The following is a 19,176-nucleotide window of genomic DNA, read 5'->3' on the forward strand; positions in this document are numbered from 1 at the left end:
CCTTATAGCAAAGAGTATTATCCGACTGAAAGCCATCAATGAATATTACTGCATTTATTTATTTAATATAAATTGTTACATAAACCCCAATACAAGTAGGGCAGTTTTTCTTTACCATCCCATTCAGCACAAAGTATAAGCGTGATGTAACCGGCCTGATAAGAAGTCCGCACTAAGGAAAGGATATAGAGACTCTCATCTCACTCTCATCTTTCAACTTTTGTCTCTCCGTAGACTCTCCTGTTGGGAGCTTTAAACTCGACCTTCTAAATTCTTAGCCTGTGGATTTTAAATCAACGTGATAAAAATATGACTTTTTCTTTTTATACTTGAAAGTCAAGTATTCAAGTCTCTGAGCTCTTTAGATCAAGACGTATTGCTAATTTCCATTTACACCTGGATGTCATAATTTCTCGTCTTCCGCAAAATTCAGAATTGCTCCCACACACTTGTAAGTCAGCAATAGCTGCAGGTAGATGCAAATGTGAACGGGTAGAAAATGGCTAATACTTTTCTTATACAGCTTGTTAAAAGATGTTGGCCAGGCAACTGAGCACAACAATACGCAAATCCTGAAGGTTTTTTGAAATTGTGGCTGGAAGTGGGGTGTGAGGTCATTCCTTTACCCGAGTTTAGATTTCCAAGGCGTTAGAATTAAAATCCTAAAAATCTGTTCAGGAAGAGGACATTTATATTTACAGAGAAACTAAATGTGTCAGTGTGAAGCAGAATAACGGCTGGAAACGGAACGGAGTTTATCACAGAGGAATCCAAGAGCTGCTTTGAATGTTTTGGTCTTTTAAAAGCATCCATTATAAAAAGAACCTTATGTTATTCCTTATGTCATGCTTTAAAAGGTTAAAATCACGCTGGCTTTACTTTGAGCTACCTTGTTTTGTACAGCAAGAGGTCTGGAACGTGGCCAGTTTGGACTCTGTGACCTCGCCGCCTCCTGTTTGAATGTTAGCGAGCTCTGCCAGGGATGAGAGATGGAAATCTCCTGGAATGAGGCGTTTGTGTCTGCCGAATGTTCCCAGGATCACATTTCTGGCATTTCGGCCACTTGATGCAAGCTTCCGTTGACAAAAGCAACAAATCGCGTCACTGTAACATTTAAATTTAAACATCTTAAACACGAAAGCTTTAATGTGTGTCAGCTGTAAACAAAACTTTAAAGATTAAACCATCAGCTCATTTTCAGAATAAACAGGGTTTTGAAGATATAATTTCACTTCTCTTTTTTTGTTTGAAACAGACATTTAAGAGTTAGTCTTCCATGTTCAGAAATATCATAGTAAACAGCGCACACTTGTGGCCAACTACAGGAACTGTGAGCCTACGGTGGGATTATTGAAGCAAAAAAGTGAAAAGAAAGAATTTTACAGGAAGGCAGTGATTGTTTATTTAAATAATGAGCACGGTACGGTTTGAGTTTGAGCGGTTCAACATATCGGCATGTGTTTTTACTTTATATAACAAGTTCAACAGGTCTTTAAAAACAAAATTTACGCGCAATAAGAAGAATCTTTAGATTCAATGAGTTCTGCTGTGTGGCTTGTGTTTTATGTCATAGAAAAAAAATTAATTTGTGTTTGTGTTGTGCTCTTAATTTTAAAAGCATAACTTAAACTTTGACTGAAAACCTGCTTGACATTAAAAAGGACACATACCACTCTGACCACACATTTCTTGTGATAAGCTGAAATACACTCCTGACAGGCATCGATATTAAATGGCTGCCTATAGAGTGACATATTTGAACTGTTTCCAGGATATGATAATGATACAGCCGTAACTTCAATGAACCACAAAAACAAGATATGGGTGCACAAGTTTGAATTTATTGTGAATTTGTTTTCATTAAAACTGAATTAAAATTAAACATATAGGCTCAGTGTATACATACAAACCCTCTTATTAGGTTAAACCTTCCCTGGGACACTGTATGCTTTTTGTAGCTATAAAAAAGAAGCTTATGGAGTAATTCTGAATATTTGATCATTTTTCCAAGTCAAAATTGGAGAGTTAACTTAAATTGCTTAATTTCCTTCCATGAACTTTAATTATCCCTGTTACAAAATACACTTTCAAGCTAGACTGGAGAACCCATTTGGAAAAGTCAATGTAAAGCTTTAAAAGAAAACTATGCCAACTGGTCGCCATGGTGGTGGCAGCATGGTTCTGTGGTTGTGTCCTGCAGCCAAATCATCAATCAGATAGTTGAAGCTTTGTTTCGGTAAACATGTTAAGCTTCTTGAATGGCCTCGACCTCAGTCTTACTGAACGATTGTAGACTTCTGTCTGTCTAAAGAAAAGCCAACCAGCTAGAATGAACCTTTTCTGTCAGGACTGTCGATCAAATATGGAGTGAGATTACTCCAGAAGTTTGTTGATGTCTAGATACAAAGCATGTAGTGCAGGTGCAGATCATCTCCACAAAAAAGCCTTTTTGTATAACTCTATTAAACTTATTTGTATGAGTATACATATATATATAAAAAAAAAAAAACATTTCAAATGCATCATAATAAGACCAAATTTATGACATTCATCTTCATCATGAATCTTCCAAAACGAATCACCCGAATTATAGCTTCTGAGCGTGCTCAACAAGGTGTACTGCTGCACCATAAAGACATTTAATGTGCATAGTACGAGTCTTAAAAACCAACATACATTTCAGAGAAACATGCAGGTACGAATACAAAAAAAGTCCTTCCCTTTTCTTATACATTCAACACGACGGAAGTGCTGAACTAAAACGTGTGGAAGCATTAAATGTTAGTATCAACACTGTCAATAATCTATGTTAACTAGACACACATTCAGTCGTTTTATCTACAACACTAAATGTTTGGGAAAAAAAATTAAATAAGGAATGGACGAAAAGGTAAAAAAAAAAAAAAAAAAGAAAATTGGGAAAATAAGAAGGAGGACATTTGTAATTGATATCAGAAATTAAATTCTGCTTCTTTCCAGAATGACTGATGTTTCTGACCAAACACGTCAAAAGATATGACATGCATAGATCTGTAAAAAGTCTGAATATTGGCACTGTGCTTCCATCCTAACTTTATGGCAGCAGCCAGCTTTTATAGGTCAACTATAAGAACAAGAAATTGTTTGTAATTTACTTTGCAAACCTGTGCATTTATTTAAATGCTCTCCGTCTTTAAATAACATATATCCAGTCAGACAAAACAAACTAACTAAAACAAAACTAGGTTTCCTTTTTTGATTTGAGGTTTTGTTGTCATCAAGTAAATCCTAAAACAGAATGCTGCAGGAACGTGTAAAGCCCTGCCTGTATAGCACATTAAAATACTTTGATTAAAATATTTAAGGAAACAACAACTTTTCACCAACACTTTCTGCTGTTCTCACATGCAGACTTTAATATTCAGCTTACTGCAGCTCTTTAAAATTGAGTGTAAACACCTAAAACAAAAACTCTTCACTTAAGATGTCTGAAAGTACAAGTTTTAGCACATATAAAGGTCCTCCCCCCCACATGCCATCCAAATCCACTGACGACAGATGTGAACGTTCACACAGCACTACATTAACCATTTTAAATCATTTATAAAGCTTTCTATTAATTGCAGTACACGTCAAACTTAAAAGTGTGGGAATTAGGATAAATATCTTGTAAAAAATAAATGCATGCATTCAATGAAGTAAACATGTTTTAGCTTCCCTTTTTCCTTATTTGGTAAACTGTACAGTCTGTTAAATATGTAACAAAACTGGGCACTGCCACTCTGCCATACTCTGAACTTCGACAATCTTTGTCAGGAGGCATTCTCTGCCAAAGAGAAGGCCGGTTGTGATGGTGAACTCACATCCAAACATCCCCTCTTTTTTTTTTTTTTTTCCTCTCAGCACAATACACCTGAAGATCTTATCAAGTAAAAACAAGTGGGGGATCTAGGAATTAGACTACGTTAAAAACCTGAAACTGGACCATTGAAGCCTGAGACGAGGCATGCTGAGACTATAAAAGCATGCAAGAGAGGAGGAGGAGGAGGAGAAGTGTAAGTTGAGGAAAAGGATGTGACATTTCAAGGTTCACATACGACAGTCACAAACCCCCACCACCCCAAAGGTAAGCTGTACAAGAAGAGAAACGATAACCATCGTCACAAAATCCTCACCAAAGTCCTTAAGATCATAAGTTCGTCCCTACTTTGAAAATTCTTCACATCCAACATAAAAAGTTAAAGTCTGTAAGCGTTGACGGCCGGTTGCAAAGAGTAAAGGGGTTGTCGTGTTGTGCAGTTACAGGCAGGAAGATATCAGTGTGCATATAAAGCCGCTTCCATCAGGAAAGAGCCTTGTCTTCTCCTACGTAGGGCAGGTCCATGCTTCTCACTCCGTCTGTGCTCTCTTGTTTCCTGAGAGAAAACAACCGAGACTCAGCACCAGCGGCAGCATCGCAACGAGAAAACGCTGATCTCACACAACTGGAACAATTTTGAAGCACCGCTCTACCGAAGTACAAAAACGAAAGCAAAAACCTTGTCTGTAAGTGGTTTCAAATAGTTTTCATCAGGCAGTAGAGTATTTATGATATTTGTTCTGTGATACTTTTGAAATTAGGTGATTAACTGCTTACAGGTGAGGATTTCAAACTGAGGGTTAAGCGTTGCAGTGTTTAAATGAACTGTCTTCTTTTTTTTTTCCACAGGAAGAGATTCTACCGAAATGATTCCGCGTTTAGCTTCTTCTTTTTGTTTGGTGACGTCATTGACAGAGCTGTTTTTGCCATTAGCATTGTTTCATCTCCTTATTTGTCTTTCCAAAGAACAACTCTTAGCCGGTTGACTGTTTAGCCACGTCTCTTTCCTGGACAAAGACATCGATGGAACTGTATTTGGAATTAACCATAAGCCCCATGGAAGTACTTCTGGCCTGATGCTCGTATGTTTAGACTGTCTCTTCTTTTAAATCTCCCAGTTTGTTCAAATGAACTGGTGTGTTTTTCCACAACCTGAGCACCAACTCTATGGAGCAGCAATATGCAGAAACAAACAAGAATAAAACATTTACTTTATTTCCAAGATCCACTGACTCAACCTATTGCAATGTTTATCTATATATAGTTATTCTCTCTGACTTTTATTTGTTTTTATAGAGACAGAAGGAAAGGAGTGTTATGTGCAAAGCCATACAGGATGTGGAATGTGAAAGTTTTTTTTTGTCTTTTTTACTCAAATCATATCTACAATTCTATATTTATGTAATTTACCATGAGAGACGTAAATGTTACTATCCAAAAAATAAATAAATAAAAGAAACAACATTACGCACAATAAATGTCTAATCAATTAAAAGTTTTATCCTGCATTTTATTCAGAGTTCTTGTGGAGGATCGCATGGAGACAGCATCCTTCATGCCATGCTATTATCTCAGTATCCCTGCTAACAGAGGCCACCATCTTCATTTAATAATACTGTAAACAAGCATTTGACAAAACTCATCAGCTGACTGTTGATCTGATTAGAACCTGCGGTGCTGGGAAACAGCATTTAAGCGCAGGATTAATTAACGCCACCTGAAATGATGTTTCATGGATTTAGTGAAAAAGGTGGGCCCCGTCTGTGATGGGTCAAATAAAACGGCAAAATCATTCTTCATTATGACAACATGAAACACACTAAGTGAGAAAGCCCAGTTGTGAAAGAAAGTTGTGGTGAAACCGCATTGCTCAAGGACTCCCAACTGTTGTCATAGCATCATTAGGTCGGCCTGTAAACAATACACTCACGTAAATGTTTGCGCTGGAGCACACACACCGCTGCGATCCTCCTTTCGGCTCAAGTCAAAGGGATTCCCAAAGGAGCGCTTCCTTAACATGGTTCTCACCAAAATCTGTCAAAAGTTTATGCAAAAGCTAAGATTAATATTACACAGATTAATATAAGACAGTTTTTTTTTATTTGATTTTACCCACTTTATACCTAGATCGTTGAAATCCATTTTTAAAATATAAGCTAGCGGCGATGGCATTTCCTTAATGCCCATTAGCAGAGAAACTCACCACTGTAGCCAGGCTTGGGATGTGTTTAACAGAGTTCTCCACTTCCTCCTCAGTGACCTCAATCAGCAAACAGCAGTTGTCATCCTCAGGAGGAAGAGGCTCGGCACCGTTCTTCGTCACCCACGGATGAGCCTGGACACAACAAACAGACTAATGTTAGACATAAGTCAATATATCATACAAGGATGAAGAAATAAGTAAAGAATATGAACATGTATGCACATTTCTACAGGAAACTGTTTCCAGTACCAAACAAACCTCCACATTATGACAGCATCAGTATAAATGTTGCACTACTGATCTTTGTGTTGTTTGTCAAGGCAGAAATACATACATTTCTAACCGCACTTCTATATATGGAGTGATGATGTAATCTGGAACTGAAACTTGCTCAAAAACCCGTCATTAAAACCGTAGAGTCCTTTTATCTACTGAAATTAAAATCCCCTTCGTCATAAAAAGATATGTATTTCTGAAGATGCATGTTGTTTCACATAAAATCAATTTTATGTTTGGGAAAAAATATCATTTTTGTTATATATTCGTACCAAAATGAAGCAGGGTCATTATATCCATTTACAAAACAATCCCAACTTGGGGGTAACTAACGTAGCCTGTTCTCAAACACTATAGAAAATGTTCACCTTTATCTGTGCCACTGATATTCTGGCCTCTGGATTCTTGTCCAACATTTTCAACAGCAAATCTTTGAGGCCATCCGATATGTTTGCACTGTTGGCACAAGAAAACGAGTAATGCAAAGCGTCGGAACAGCAGCAAGTGAGTGGAAAAACAACAGCACACAGTTTTTGAGATACCTACAGCACAAATTAAAACATACCATTCTGGTATCACCACAGGTTGGGTTTTGATTTTTTGATGTAGACTAAGAATGCGCTCATCCATAAAAGGACACTGTGGAGACAATTAATATGCATAGGTTTTTATTTTTTTGTTTGTTTTAATGGACCACCACCATTTGGGACAACTTTTAAGGAGACAAGCAGCCTCTACTCTTTGTTGCAGTGGACACACTCACCACTCCAAAGACGAAGCAGTAAAGCGTTACTCCCATAGCCCAGACATCCAATGCCTTTAAAAAAGAAAAATAAGAAATACCTTAAAGCCATGTCAACCAATAAACAGAAAAAAAAATTAAAAAATCTGAAACACCACCAGTATTGTATTGCATTACTGACAACAGTCTCCAGGTGGCACTAGTTAGCCACAAACACTGCCTCACCTTCCCAGAGAAATTTTTTCTGGTCTCAGAAAGTGTTTCGGGAGCGAGGAAAGCAGGTGTTCCCACTGTGCTGGTGAGCAGGGCATCGGCACCTTCAAACTGGTTGCTAACTCCAAAGTCTGCAATCTTGATGTGGCCATCTTCTCCCACCAACAGGTTGGAGGGTTTGATGTCTCTATGGATGATTCTCTGATAATGCACTGTTAAAACCGTGAGGTGGTAAGACAAGTCAAAGGATGAGAACATAAGTCTGGAAATGCTAAAGAATCTCCAGGTAAACATCATTGTTCAAAAGGATAACAGCCATAATTTAGGCTGATCACGTAAAGAAAGAATATGGAGGTGGTTGAATTTCAACTAAACAACACATACTGAGAAAAGCTTTTTTTTTTTATGTGATTGTTTTTTGTTTTTTTTTTTTGAGTCTGAGACTTAAAGCCCTCCCTCTCCTTTCATCCCAGTAATAGTCTCCTAGACAACCCTTGTGTAAAAGCTTTTCTCTTGAGCTGAAATGCATTTGCAGCCAGGAAAATTATGTGAAATGATCCTCGTGGGTGGCTGGAGTCAAGAGCGGCTCACATGGAGAACTTTGTAAAGCCAGGGTAGCATCGTGAAAACAAATCTTAATGATAGAGTGAGAGCATTTTAATGTCTAACCTAGACAAGAATGATTATTCACAACACCTTTTATTTCACCTAAAAATAAAAGCCATATCAGTATAGCAGGTATAATCTATCACAGGTTCATTTTGAAGCAAAAGTGATTCATATTGATTAAATAATTGCTTCCATTAGATGGAAAATGAATGTAGAAGCCTGAGGGACTCACAGTACTCGATTCCTCTCAGCAGATCCCTGAAGTAAAAGCGGGCCTGTTCCTCGCTGAAGGGTTTATCAGTTGGCACCTCCATCACAGCCCTGAAAACACACACACACACACACACTCACCATTAGCAATTGGAAGTAATGATATTGAGTCCATTTCAGTCATATAATCATTGCCATAATAGAAGCGTGTCTCACCCTTGCTTCACCAGCTCAAACACTGTGACAAATAACAAGGAAAAAAAGATTACATTTGTCAGGAGACATGTTCTAAAAATGCAGTTTTATTACAAATGTTATCAAAATAACAAAAAGTAGTATTTCCATATGTTTTATTAGAATTAAAAAAAAAAAAAAAAACCATCTGTGTTCTGGCTGTTTGCAGTCTGGACAGTGACAGTTTGGCCAGAACATACCCATGTACAGATGGTCCTCACTGGGGTCATCCAAAACCTGCCATTGCAGCACGAGGGAACAAGAAATGAATGTCAATCCAAACACACACTTAAAACACACCAAACCTCATCTTTTCATTCACAGGCACTGGCAGCAGGGGATCGATTTGTGGCCTTTTCCTGAGTTGAACATGTCAATGATTTTATTTGTTTTATTTTATTTTTTTATTTCTCTGGATTAGGTCATTTTCAAAACAGGTGTTTGGATTGCTTTTGTACCTCTATAAATTGACTCATCATTCCAGAATTACTTGTGTTTATTTACCCATATTACCCATCTCTGATGTTAATATTAGTTTGACGATCTGTAAGACTGAATTTTGACAATAAAATCAGCACTGTGTAAAAGTAAACTGCAGTTTACATACCTCTACTAGTTTAACTACATTAGGATGGTCGAGTTTTTTTAGAATGGCTATCTCTTGATAAACTCGTTCCAGTGGCCCTTTATGCTGAGCTGGACCCTCGGGGACTGTTCTGGTTCCACGAGGAGGTGGTCTCCCTGATGGAGATTGGTGAGTAGTAAGAGGTTAGACAAAAGACAAAAAAGTAAAGTGGCCTTTATCAGTTATCTACTGCAGCATTAAAGACCCTGCTTCTGACTTACGTGGAAACCCTGCTTGCCTCAGGAGCCTCTTCTTGGACAGAAGCTTCATCGCCTACACAACAGAGAGAAACAGGTTTAGATTCGGTGGAGAATAAGGAGGACAGGAGGCGGGAGAGCCCAGTGGGCAGCGATCCAGGAAAAAGATGAGCAAAGGGGCAGATGGGAAAAAAAAAAAAAGGAGCTGGATACCACACAATCAGATGCTGCTACACTGACAGCGCACCCACTCATACACCTACTGTACAGATGACAGTGGCAGCATCTACAGTTAAAAAAAAACAACAAAAAAAACATCTCTCTTACCTTGAAAATCCTTTGTCTGGTAACTAATGCTTCTCAGTAACTAAAATAATCACTTTTACAGACTCAAAAGTGATTTTTAGAAAGCACAGCATGCCTAAAGATTTCCATATAGAGAGCATTGGAATCATATTCACGAATTTTCTCACCAGGGGTAGAGCATCCTAAACGGAAACCTGACAGAGGCTGCAAAAGAGCTGGGACTGGTGCAGAGATGGAGCTTCTAGCAGGACTGTGATGAAATCTGGGGCTAAATAATATTTGGAAAACATGCAGTTGCAATACTTTTGTTCAATACTGCAACGATTGCTGCAATTAACAAAAACTTTACTTAATCTACTCAGGGGGTTTTTTGTGCCACTTAAGACCAAAATCTGTACCAATTGGAGTGATCAAGTAGAAAGAGAGCTCATCCTGGTGTGAATTAGCACATCCGCATTTGATTAACCAGCAGGGATTGTTAAGATTCAAGCAGGTCCAGAGCTACAATGACTCAGAGTCCATACCTAAAGACTTGAAAAATCAATGTTCTCAGACACTATTCATCCAATCTGACGAAGAGAGCAAAGCTGGTAGAGACACAACAAACGACCTACAGCTGTAACTGCAGTGAAAGATGGTTACATAAAGCATTGACTAAGGAGGGCTTCATACAAATCCATGCCACACTCACCAGATTAAATAACATGCATCCTTTAGTTTGCACTTCACAATTATGGAAAACAGGAATGGAGCAGGATGTCTGCAGGTTTCAGCAAGTCAAATTTAAGACTTTTTAATGCCACCTTGCATGAAAGTTAAGACCAAAAAAAGCTATAAAGAGAACGGTTGGGGCCTCCTGCAGTATTATGAACAAGCATTGCAAAAAAAAACAAAAAAAAACAGTAGTGGCAGACTTAAAAGTTGTTTTTGCACAGAATGCACCCAGCCTCTCAACAGAAGTGAGCTAGTGGCAAAAACAAACGCCGTCCAGCCAATCGGCAATACACTGGCCGATTACCTATGATGGATGCAAAAAAAACCTATCTAGGTAGAAAGGGCATATTAGTCCTCATCCTCCTTGAGTCACAATCTAAAGATGTCTACATGAGGTTCAAACTTTTGTCAGACAGAACAGTCCCGTGAAAAGAAAAACTGCATACACAAGATTAAATATTACTGCCATAACAAAATATAAGACCTGTGATAAACATATTTAAGGCCAAAAAAAATGTTAATATAAATTTAAGATTTTTAAGGCCTTCATTTTAAGTACATGAATGCAGGACCAAGACTTCTGTTGTTATATCACATGAAACCCTCGTATAAAATATGTACAGATTGTTAAAGTCTGAAAAAGCTCAAAGGGGATGAATACTTCCAGACTGGCCTTATTCAGACCCAACTAATCTGCCAATCCACTAAGCTATTATAACAATGATATAATCACCAATTGTGACATGTGTGCTTTGTCACTTGGGAGAAATTAGTAAAACAACCCCCATGACATTTTCAGTCGCTGTCATTGAGTCATTGTTATGAAGAGTAAATGACATTCTGAACTTTCTCACAGATGTAGCTTATTCATAAAAACAACAGGCGTATCGTTATTGTGCAATTAGGATGTGGGAGTGGGGTTCACAATACTCACATAGTATGTGTTGTCATCCTCATTGTAAGCAAGCTTGACAACACCATAAGAGCCCTGCGGAAGAGAGAAAAAACAAAACAAAAAAAAGAAACGTTTCATACTAAATAAACAACATTAATATGTAGAAAACACACAAGCATCAACACACAAGCTGAAGTGAGTGGGCCCACGCTGAAAGAGTACCAGCTGCTTCAAAGTGAGAACAGAGAAATTCAAATCCTCTCTCTCCATCGCTCTTTCATTTTTGATTTCAGGCTAATTAAGGAAACTGGATCTGGTTTGTGCCATCACACCGCGCCCCTCCCCCGCCCTCAAAACTCCTCAACGCAGGAAACTCTGTGTAGAAAGTGGGCCCAATTAGAGCCCTGTGCAGACAAATTCATACACAACAAAACAAACACAGAGAGAGAGGGCAGACTCAGTTCCTGCTGGGGGAGCAGATTGTAGCACGGAGAGGAAGCAAATAGCTCATCCCACAGTCCAAAGTGACAATTCCACAACAGAGGAGCCTCTCCAACGATCCTAAATGGCTTCAATCTACAGACGTTGCATCTATTTGTTAAAATTCATAGATACTATCAATCTGCTCAACAATACTAACAATCTAAACCATTTACACACACACACACACGCCGACTCCCTCGCACCAACCCCTATCCACTAAGCCTTGCACAATCCTTAGAGAACACTATTTATACCAGCCTCTCATCCATCTTCCAACTCTCTCATGGCCGGGTGGTTTACACGGAGTTTGGAAAATGAGGACAGCCAGGAGAGAGCATATCAGAGGCTGTTACCGCACGTCCTCGGCGATGTGCGTTTACTTGACAGACACGCAGTAGGCGGAGAGGAGAAGGGAAATGGAAGAGTCGGTGAAAGAGAGCAATCAGTGAGTGAGAGGTCTCGGATGGTACCTTTCCAATCTCATCCTTCAGTTTGTACTGGTTGAGCTGAACGCAGTCCTGGAGGAGGGGGGAGGGAGGGAAAGAAAGGAAGAAAAAGGAATATTTGTGATTCTCTTCAGAGTGCAAAAAGCAAATATACTCAATCACTTTTTTTTTTCTTTATATCAAGAAAACGTAAGTCGTTCGGGCAAAATGCCCCACTCACATTTAGGTATTTTATTATAAAAAGACTTATATGGATATATGTTTCTTTTCAATAAATACAAAAAAAACCTCTAATCTTAATGTTCATTTGAAGGCTTTGCAACATAAATAACAGTCATGTAAATCCTTCACAAATATGACTTTTGATACAACAAAATCTGATCCTACTGTATCAAGAACCTTTGCAGGATGTAGAACAGAACGAAACACTACCCACGTCAAGTTCTACCACAGCTACCGGCTACTTTGACTGAGTCGATAAAATCGTACCTGTGCCTCCACAGCTTGATCTCAACCAGTGCTGCTGCTTTCAACAAGAAATGTGCATGTAATTCTAAATACTTACAGTTCATTTTAATTTCATGGTACACTAGCAGATGCACCTCAGAGAGCTACTCTGCCCATCCATGTGTAATGCTTCACTAAAGCCTCTGCACCCTGACAGTAAGTCAGGGTGCAGAGAAAACAGATCCTATATTCATATTTACTATTGTGGTGCTTACCACCTCAAATTTACTGATTTTCATTGAATTCTTCATCACCTGTTTAGTGAGGAATTATTAAACAAATAGGAGGAGGGTATTCACCTGCATAAATATCATCTTAATCTGCTGAGTAAACTGTGAATCTGGAAATATTTTAGTATCACAGTTCAAAAACAATCTGAGACTGGATCCATCAACCATCCATCCAAGTGATCATCCATCCGTCCGTCCATCCATCCATTGGTTAATCAGTCCATTTGACCATCCATCCTCTGCTTTTACAGGTTTTATTTTCAATGCCGGCCTGCGGAATTACCTCTGGTAAATCCATAGTGAACCTATATTTAGATTTGGAACTGGGAGCTCTGGTATCTAATCTAAATATATAAACCTTGTAGTATAATTTCAGTATGATTGTACTGAATTTGGATGAATTTTGAATAAATAAATCAATGATAAACTAATAATTAAGATGGTTTGAAAACTGAACTGAAGTCAGTCTGAACAGGGTATCTTACCTGGAGATCTATGATGGAAACGCTGTGGGACTCCACAGTGGGCCGGCGGGGCAGGCGTGGGGAGGAATGGGGCGATGTGATGGGAGAGTAAGGTAACGACGGGTAAATATAGCGCTCGTTAAGTCCAGGGGAACTGCAGGGCGAGGTGGCCGTGTGTGAGCGTTCTTGCAGAGAAAGTTTCCGGTCAGACAAACTCAATCTGCCCCGTTGCTCTTGGCTTTCAGGCAGCAGAACCTCGGGCCGACCAACTGCATGGGACAGCAGGTCGCAGGATGGAGTCCGGAAAGGTGCTCCTGCTGAGGAAGCTGGCTCCGGTGTCTCAGAGCTGTCCATTTCTTCCACCTAACATGAGATGTTGGTTTTTATTTATCATTTTTAAGAAAAAAAAAAATGTATACGCCTTATTGTTTGAGAAACACATGAATCAGTATGTTCCGGCTCACCTCTTCCTCTCCGGGTGGTTGACTTGGTTCATACTCCGTGACCACAATGAGGGACTCCATGGGGTCTGGGGACGGTGTCTGAGAGTGAGCGTTTAAAGGCGGGGCGGGGCAGCTGCGCAGCAGATCAGGGAGAGGTTGCTGCACTGACGGTGCATGACTGCCGCAGGACGCCGGAGACTCACCAGAGGGCCAAGGAGTTACATGACAAGGAAACATGGCGCCTCTTCACAAAACTAGACAACTCCTCCATCAGACTGCATCCTCTAGGATGCACAAAATAAAAGGATGTTACTCTTGTTGTTAGAGGATTTATACTAACCTACCTCCCTAAGATAATGTATTCTGTTTTTGATTTTTGTGATCAATGAAGAGTATCTTAAATATTTTATATCAAACAACCAGAGTAAACAAACACACACACACACACACAAAAAAAACTGTTTTTAAATGATGATTCCATATATTGAGAGAAAAACCTATCCAAACCAACCTCGTCCTGCTTTACTGAGAAACACGGTCATTTACATGAAAAAAAAAAAAAACACAATCTATGCTGTCTGACTGACATGACAGAAGTGGAACTTTTTGGAAAGCTTGCTACATCTGGTGTAAAATTATCCCAATATTTCAGAAAGAACATCATAGCAACAATCATTGTGATGGCCTGAGGCCGCCAGGCTGTTCAGTCATACTTAAAAACCCTCCAGTGAAGCTGAATTAAAACAATTCTTTGGAAAAAAAAAAAAAAAAAGTGGACTAAGCATTTCTTGATGGCTCTTGTTGCTGCCAAAAGCACCAAACCACTGATCACCTAATGTGGATTTGACAAACCTTTCTCCTTCATTAAACGAAATCATTGTAAAATGTGGATTTTGTATTTGTTTTCTGGTTTGCGATCATGATAAGACCAGAAAAATGAAAAATTATAGTGGTCTGGCTTTTTGCTTTGAAAGTAAGTTCAAAGCAGCATGATTCAAAGATGATATTACGATATTATATTGTAGATTTCTTGGAAGTTGAAACATATGTATTACACTGAGCACATCGTGTTTATCATTTACTTGTCTCCTGTTATACAAACATTTCAGGGTTTTCACTAGAATTCCTAGAAATGCCTAAAAGCTGTTATCTACATCCTCTACTCTAAAAGGCAATTTTATGCCACATCATTTTGAATTAAGTGTCGACACTCAGAAAAATAATTTGTGCTCGACTGACTTCCTGTCTGTTGCTTTTTGGTTGTAGGGTTTTTTTTTTTCCTACATAAGCTGACAACTCACTTTTTTCTAATTTTGAAGCTTCCGCCATCAGTCACATTAGCTGGGATACAAAATGTTCATCTTAAACTGTGTTTATACCATTTAGTGTATTATATTCCAAGGGAAGTATAAAATCTCCAAAACACACTGCAAGTGGAGTAGGGTTTTTTTTTGTGTGTGTATAAAATTATGTTTCTGCAATAAAATCCTGATTTATTAGAAGGCATTTACACTTCTTTCACAGAGGTGTCAAGAAGGATGGAGGCGTTATTAGTTAAAAGCAAAACATTTTTTGGCAAACTTAAAATGGTCCACTTTTTTCTGCTCACACGGATAGAGTTGACAGTTAAATTATCAGTCTTGCATTTTGCCATTATTTGCAATCTGGAAAAAAGTTATAAAGAATGAAAGAATGGTTTTCAACCATTTCCAGACTCCTGACTGATTCAACATTTTGCTTCTAGTTCGACACCTAATGGCATATTGATTTTTGTTAGGTTAGGTTTACAAAAACAAATAAATATTCCTTGCAAGACTGAGGGCTGCACATTCTGTCACATACTGTTATTGCAATATTATTGTGACCAATAGGCACGTAGTGAAGAGGGGCCTAGACCAGTGACTCAGTCCTGCCACTGACCTTTAATTAGCCGTTTCTCCGTCAAGTCCTATAGTTATTATAAAATTCAACCCATATTATCGTTTCTTGCATGTTTTTTTCTAATATCATGGAGTGAAAAGTAAGAATTTCCCCCATCTGAAGCATGACTCCTTTGCTTTCAGTCTCTTGTGAACTTCTCATTTTTGAAGTGTGACCAACCAGACAAAGCAACTGGAAAGTGGAAGACAAACTCAGAAGTAAGAGGCACAAAATGAATTGGATGGCAGTGTAGTTTACATATGCAAACACATATCTTTCGTTGATACTGCATGTCACTAATAATATTTACCTACCCACAGAGCTGAAGTATCACAAACCAGATGCTTTTCACCTACAACTTAACCTAAGCAGACATTTTGTTTTCATTTGAACCCTCAATAGAGTCTTGACTTCTTCCCCACACGCCCTGTAATGTACTAATTAATTCATCTGAACACTTCTAGATGCACCAATTTCAGCTCTGGTAAGCAGATACAAAGTGGTGCATCTGAAGGAGCAACATTGGAATACGCTTTTGATGTCAGTTATACAACATGATTAATTATCATCCCCACAGCATTTAATGAGAACCGTGTTTTTTTTTTCTTTTTTGTTTGCATAATTTAAGACCACAGTTTCCATCTCCACGTCCACTCATGCTTTTTATACTCATTATCCGAGGAATGAGGAGAAGAGAAAAGCAGAGGAGGAAGGAAGATCTACATAATTTTTGTTGGATTGTTTTTAAGAGGATTGTGGTCATGGAAGCATGATAAACCGATGTAGCAGAGGACAAACAAAGCTATGAGGTAAACATAACAGTGTGTGAGCCAGGCGAGAGTTAAATGAGGATGATATGTGGGAGAGACGCCTACTTAAGGTGCCATCAGACTAAGATTAGATTCAAGTCTTGTAAAACACCAGCAGATGCTGTAAAGCTCCAGATGCTGTACTTAGCCTCTTAGACCCAAAGTCACATGAGTTGACCTGGACAATCTGGGCACGAGGGGAGAGGAAAGCAGGACTTATCATAGAATGTGGGGCGGAAGGGTAAAAGGGGGGTGGGGGGGGAGGTGGGGGTCCGAGGTATGTAGTGCATTAATTATGACATAGATGTGGTCCTGCAGACATACCAGTACAACACACAGCCATCTGGAGCAGAGGAGCATCCCAAGCTTCATTAAGCGATACACAGGGCAGCAAAGTCAGCGGTGTGTGGAGTCATGCAGGAGATAAGCTGCAGTAAATGCAAGAAAGGATCTCCTAGATTAACTTAAGTGCAGTGTTATCATCACACGGCTGAGAACAGAGCCAGTCATTTATCCCTTAACCTGCTACAAGAGCAGCAAGCTTTTAATGCAAAACAACGGCATCTCACCCTAATTTGATTGCAAATATTTTAAAAGATTTTTAATAATGGCAATATAAACGTGTTGATTTAAAAACTATTCAGAAGTGAGTTGTTAGATTAAAGTCGATTGTGAACAGTTTAAATGACACACAACATGGGCGTGAGGTCGTGTACAAAAAAGATTGTACTTTTTATATGAACTCATGTCTTTTTATCTGTAACATCCTGTATAAAACTGGGAACATACTATCAATAGCAGTTCATTAACATGTTTTGTTATTCAACCATAAGACAGTAAATATTCAATTTTTAGATTTAGAAATAATTAAATTTAACATGTGAAATATATTTACATTTAACCTATATGATGTATATTTTACCAGTTATTTCCAAATATTTCCTGTCATATCTCACTTGAGTTAGCTCAATTGTGGGAAATTTTGAAATACCTTGACCTATATAAGAACCTGTCACACAATAATAATACATCTAGTGGAATATGGAATCACGTTGCTTTTGTTCTGCTTAAAGGAAAATAAATAAAAGGTAAATCAAATTCGAAATTCTAGAAAGTAAGACTAAACGTGTAATGGTTTTCTATCAGCCAGCTGACCGACAATCCAGGATAGAGGCTGTCAAGAAGGCGTCAAATATGCTTGAAACAACGGCAAAGAAATTATAGTCCCTGCTTCCGCTTTCCATTGTTGAATGATGGCATAGACCGGTGGCATCAAGTTGCCGTTTCAAACTTCATAAAAACGTTCGATACTAGTCTGTAAACACCCCTCAAACAAACCTAAATGGAAATATAGCTTGATGATAACATTTGGGGAAGAATGTTATGCAACTTTAGATTCTCATTGTAACTAATGTTACATAATAATATAGTAGGCAGAGATATTTCAGTTTAGACTGAAGCATTTGTGTTAAACTGTTGCCAGGCTGAAAACGTGCAATTTTAGAATCTCCAACTGTAAACATAAACATGACATGCCAATTATGAGCCGCTTTCAATGAAATGCTTCGCGTTTCTGGCAATATATTAGGCAACTTGCATTAATAATGCAACTTGTTAAAGTGATTGTAAAGATCGACGTCCGCCAAAGGGCGTCTTTGCTGCCAAGATTGAATCGAATGTTACGGTTGTTTGCAGTCCCAGCGAGTCAACTCCTCTCTAAAGCTCAAAGTCAAGCGGCTCGGCTAACGTTAGCAGCTGCTTTAACGTCAACATACAGATGTTGCTGTAACGGGCGTCAATGATGATAGTAACGATTCTAGCGCTTAAAGAAGCTTCCGTTCGATAGCAAAGCCATTGAATCAATCAAAAACATACATTCTGACGTTTTTTAAGTCTTACCTCTCCGTGCAACTGGGGGCGTAAATTCAGAAATGTGAGGTTCCTTCTTCCAGCTGAGGTGTTACAGTAGCTGCTGCCAGCTAGCTAGCTTTGAGACAGACGGAAAATGTAGCAGACTGACAGCCGATGTTGTGATGGAGCGGTCGACAGCGCAGGTCCAGAGCTTCACACGAAGGGAAGACCGACAGCGTGCAATTATTTACATAACGTTGAGAAATGCACTCGCAGAAATTAGATTTATAAACAGAAGCAGTGTATGCTGTCCCTCTTTGTTTTCATTTTTCTCACGACTTCAGGAAAATACTTCATGGTGCTTAATTTCTGATCTACACAGCACGGCCAACACCGCCCCCTGTTGATTAGCTGGAGAATTGCACTCGTTGGCAATGTATTTTTAACCTACATTTAAATGGTTAAAGACTGAAGACACACTTTCAATTAATTTCAGTCTGTCAAAGCCACAATACACTGAACTTTTATGTTTCAACAGATGAAATAATTTTGGCTACCTTAATGTTTTGGAGCAATCTTGCTCAAATTAAAGCAGTCTTTAACTGATTGATGCCTGTCTATATTAACATTTTTAAAGGATTCTTCAAATCATTGGACTTTTTTGTTATGAACTTCAGTTTTCTTTGGATTTTACATCATTAATCAGCAGAGAATTTGGTTTTATTGTGTTTTTCTTTTATATATAGTCTGCATTTGTATTCTTCCCCTTCTATTGTTATAACCCTAAATGAGATGCAGTACATCCTTTGGAAGCAACATAAGCAAGTATAGTTCATACTGGTATAACCTTATTTAGATTAAAATAGTATTTCTGTGAAGCCACATTAGTATTTCAGATCAGCCAACAAGATTTAGCCAATCTGACGACTATACCAGAGTTGTTGATTTTGTCCACAATTTC

At 38.6% G+C, this 19,176-nt stretch overlaps 1 protein-coding gene across 1 annotated transcript; it reads right to left on the reverse strand.

Annotated features, from left to right (window-relative positions):
- Positions 1–1,821: 1,821 nt before the first annotated feature.
- camkk2 (calcium/calmodulin-dependent protein kinase kinase 2) lies at positions 1,822–19,173 on the reverse strand. Its single transcript, XM_014987938.2, has 17 exons — positions 18,264–19,173; positions 13,657–13,919; positions 13,214–13,555; positions 12,016–12,063; positions 11,102–11,155; positions 9,172–9,223; positions 8,933–9,066; positions 8,526–8,562; positions 8,308–8,329; positions 8,114–8,202; positions 7,285–7,484; positions 7,081–7,134; positions 6,883–6,956; positions 6,686–6,773; positions 6,042–6,173; positions 5,769–5,872; positions 1,822–4,394 (listed from the first exon to the last, which is right to left on the reverse strand). Exons 2-17 carry the CDS (start codon positions 13,870–13,872, stop codon positions 4,322–4,324), a joined length of 1,719 nt encoding a protein of 572 aa, XP_014843424.2. The 5' UTR covers positions 13,873–13,919; positions 18,264–19,173; the 3' UTR covers positions 1,822–4,321.
- Between the last annotated feature and the right edge of the window lie 3 nt (positions 19,174–19,176).

This window comes from Poecilia mexicana, unplaced genomic scaffold, assembly GCF_051168715.1.
Source record: "Poecilia mexicana isolate PSO_F unplaced genomic scaffold, ASM5116871v1 scaffold_12, whole genome shotgun sequence".
NCBI classification, from domain to species: domain Eukaryota; kingdom Metazoa; phylum Chordata; class Actinopteri; order Cyprinodontiformes; family Poeciliidae; genus Poecilia; species Poecilia mexicana.

Excerpts from the sequence above, each read along its gene's own strand:
- camkk2 (XM_014987938.2), bottom strand. The coding sequence starts at position 13,872 with ATGTTTCCTTGTCATGTAACTCCTTGGCCCTCTGGTGAGTCTCCGGCG. Across the intron at positions 9,067-9,171 it reads GAGGCAAGCAGGGTTTCCAC|GGAGACCACCTCCTCGTGGA; the intron begins GTAAGTCAGAAG and ends AATCTCCATCAG. Across the intron at positions 5,873-6,041 it reads TCCCAAGCCTGGCTACAGTG|ATTTTGGTGAGAACCATGTT; the intron begins GTGAGTTTCTCT and ends AACTTTTGACAG.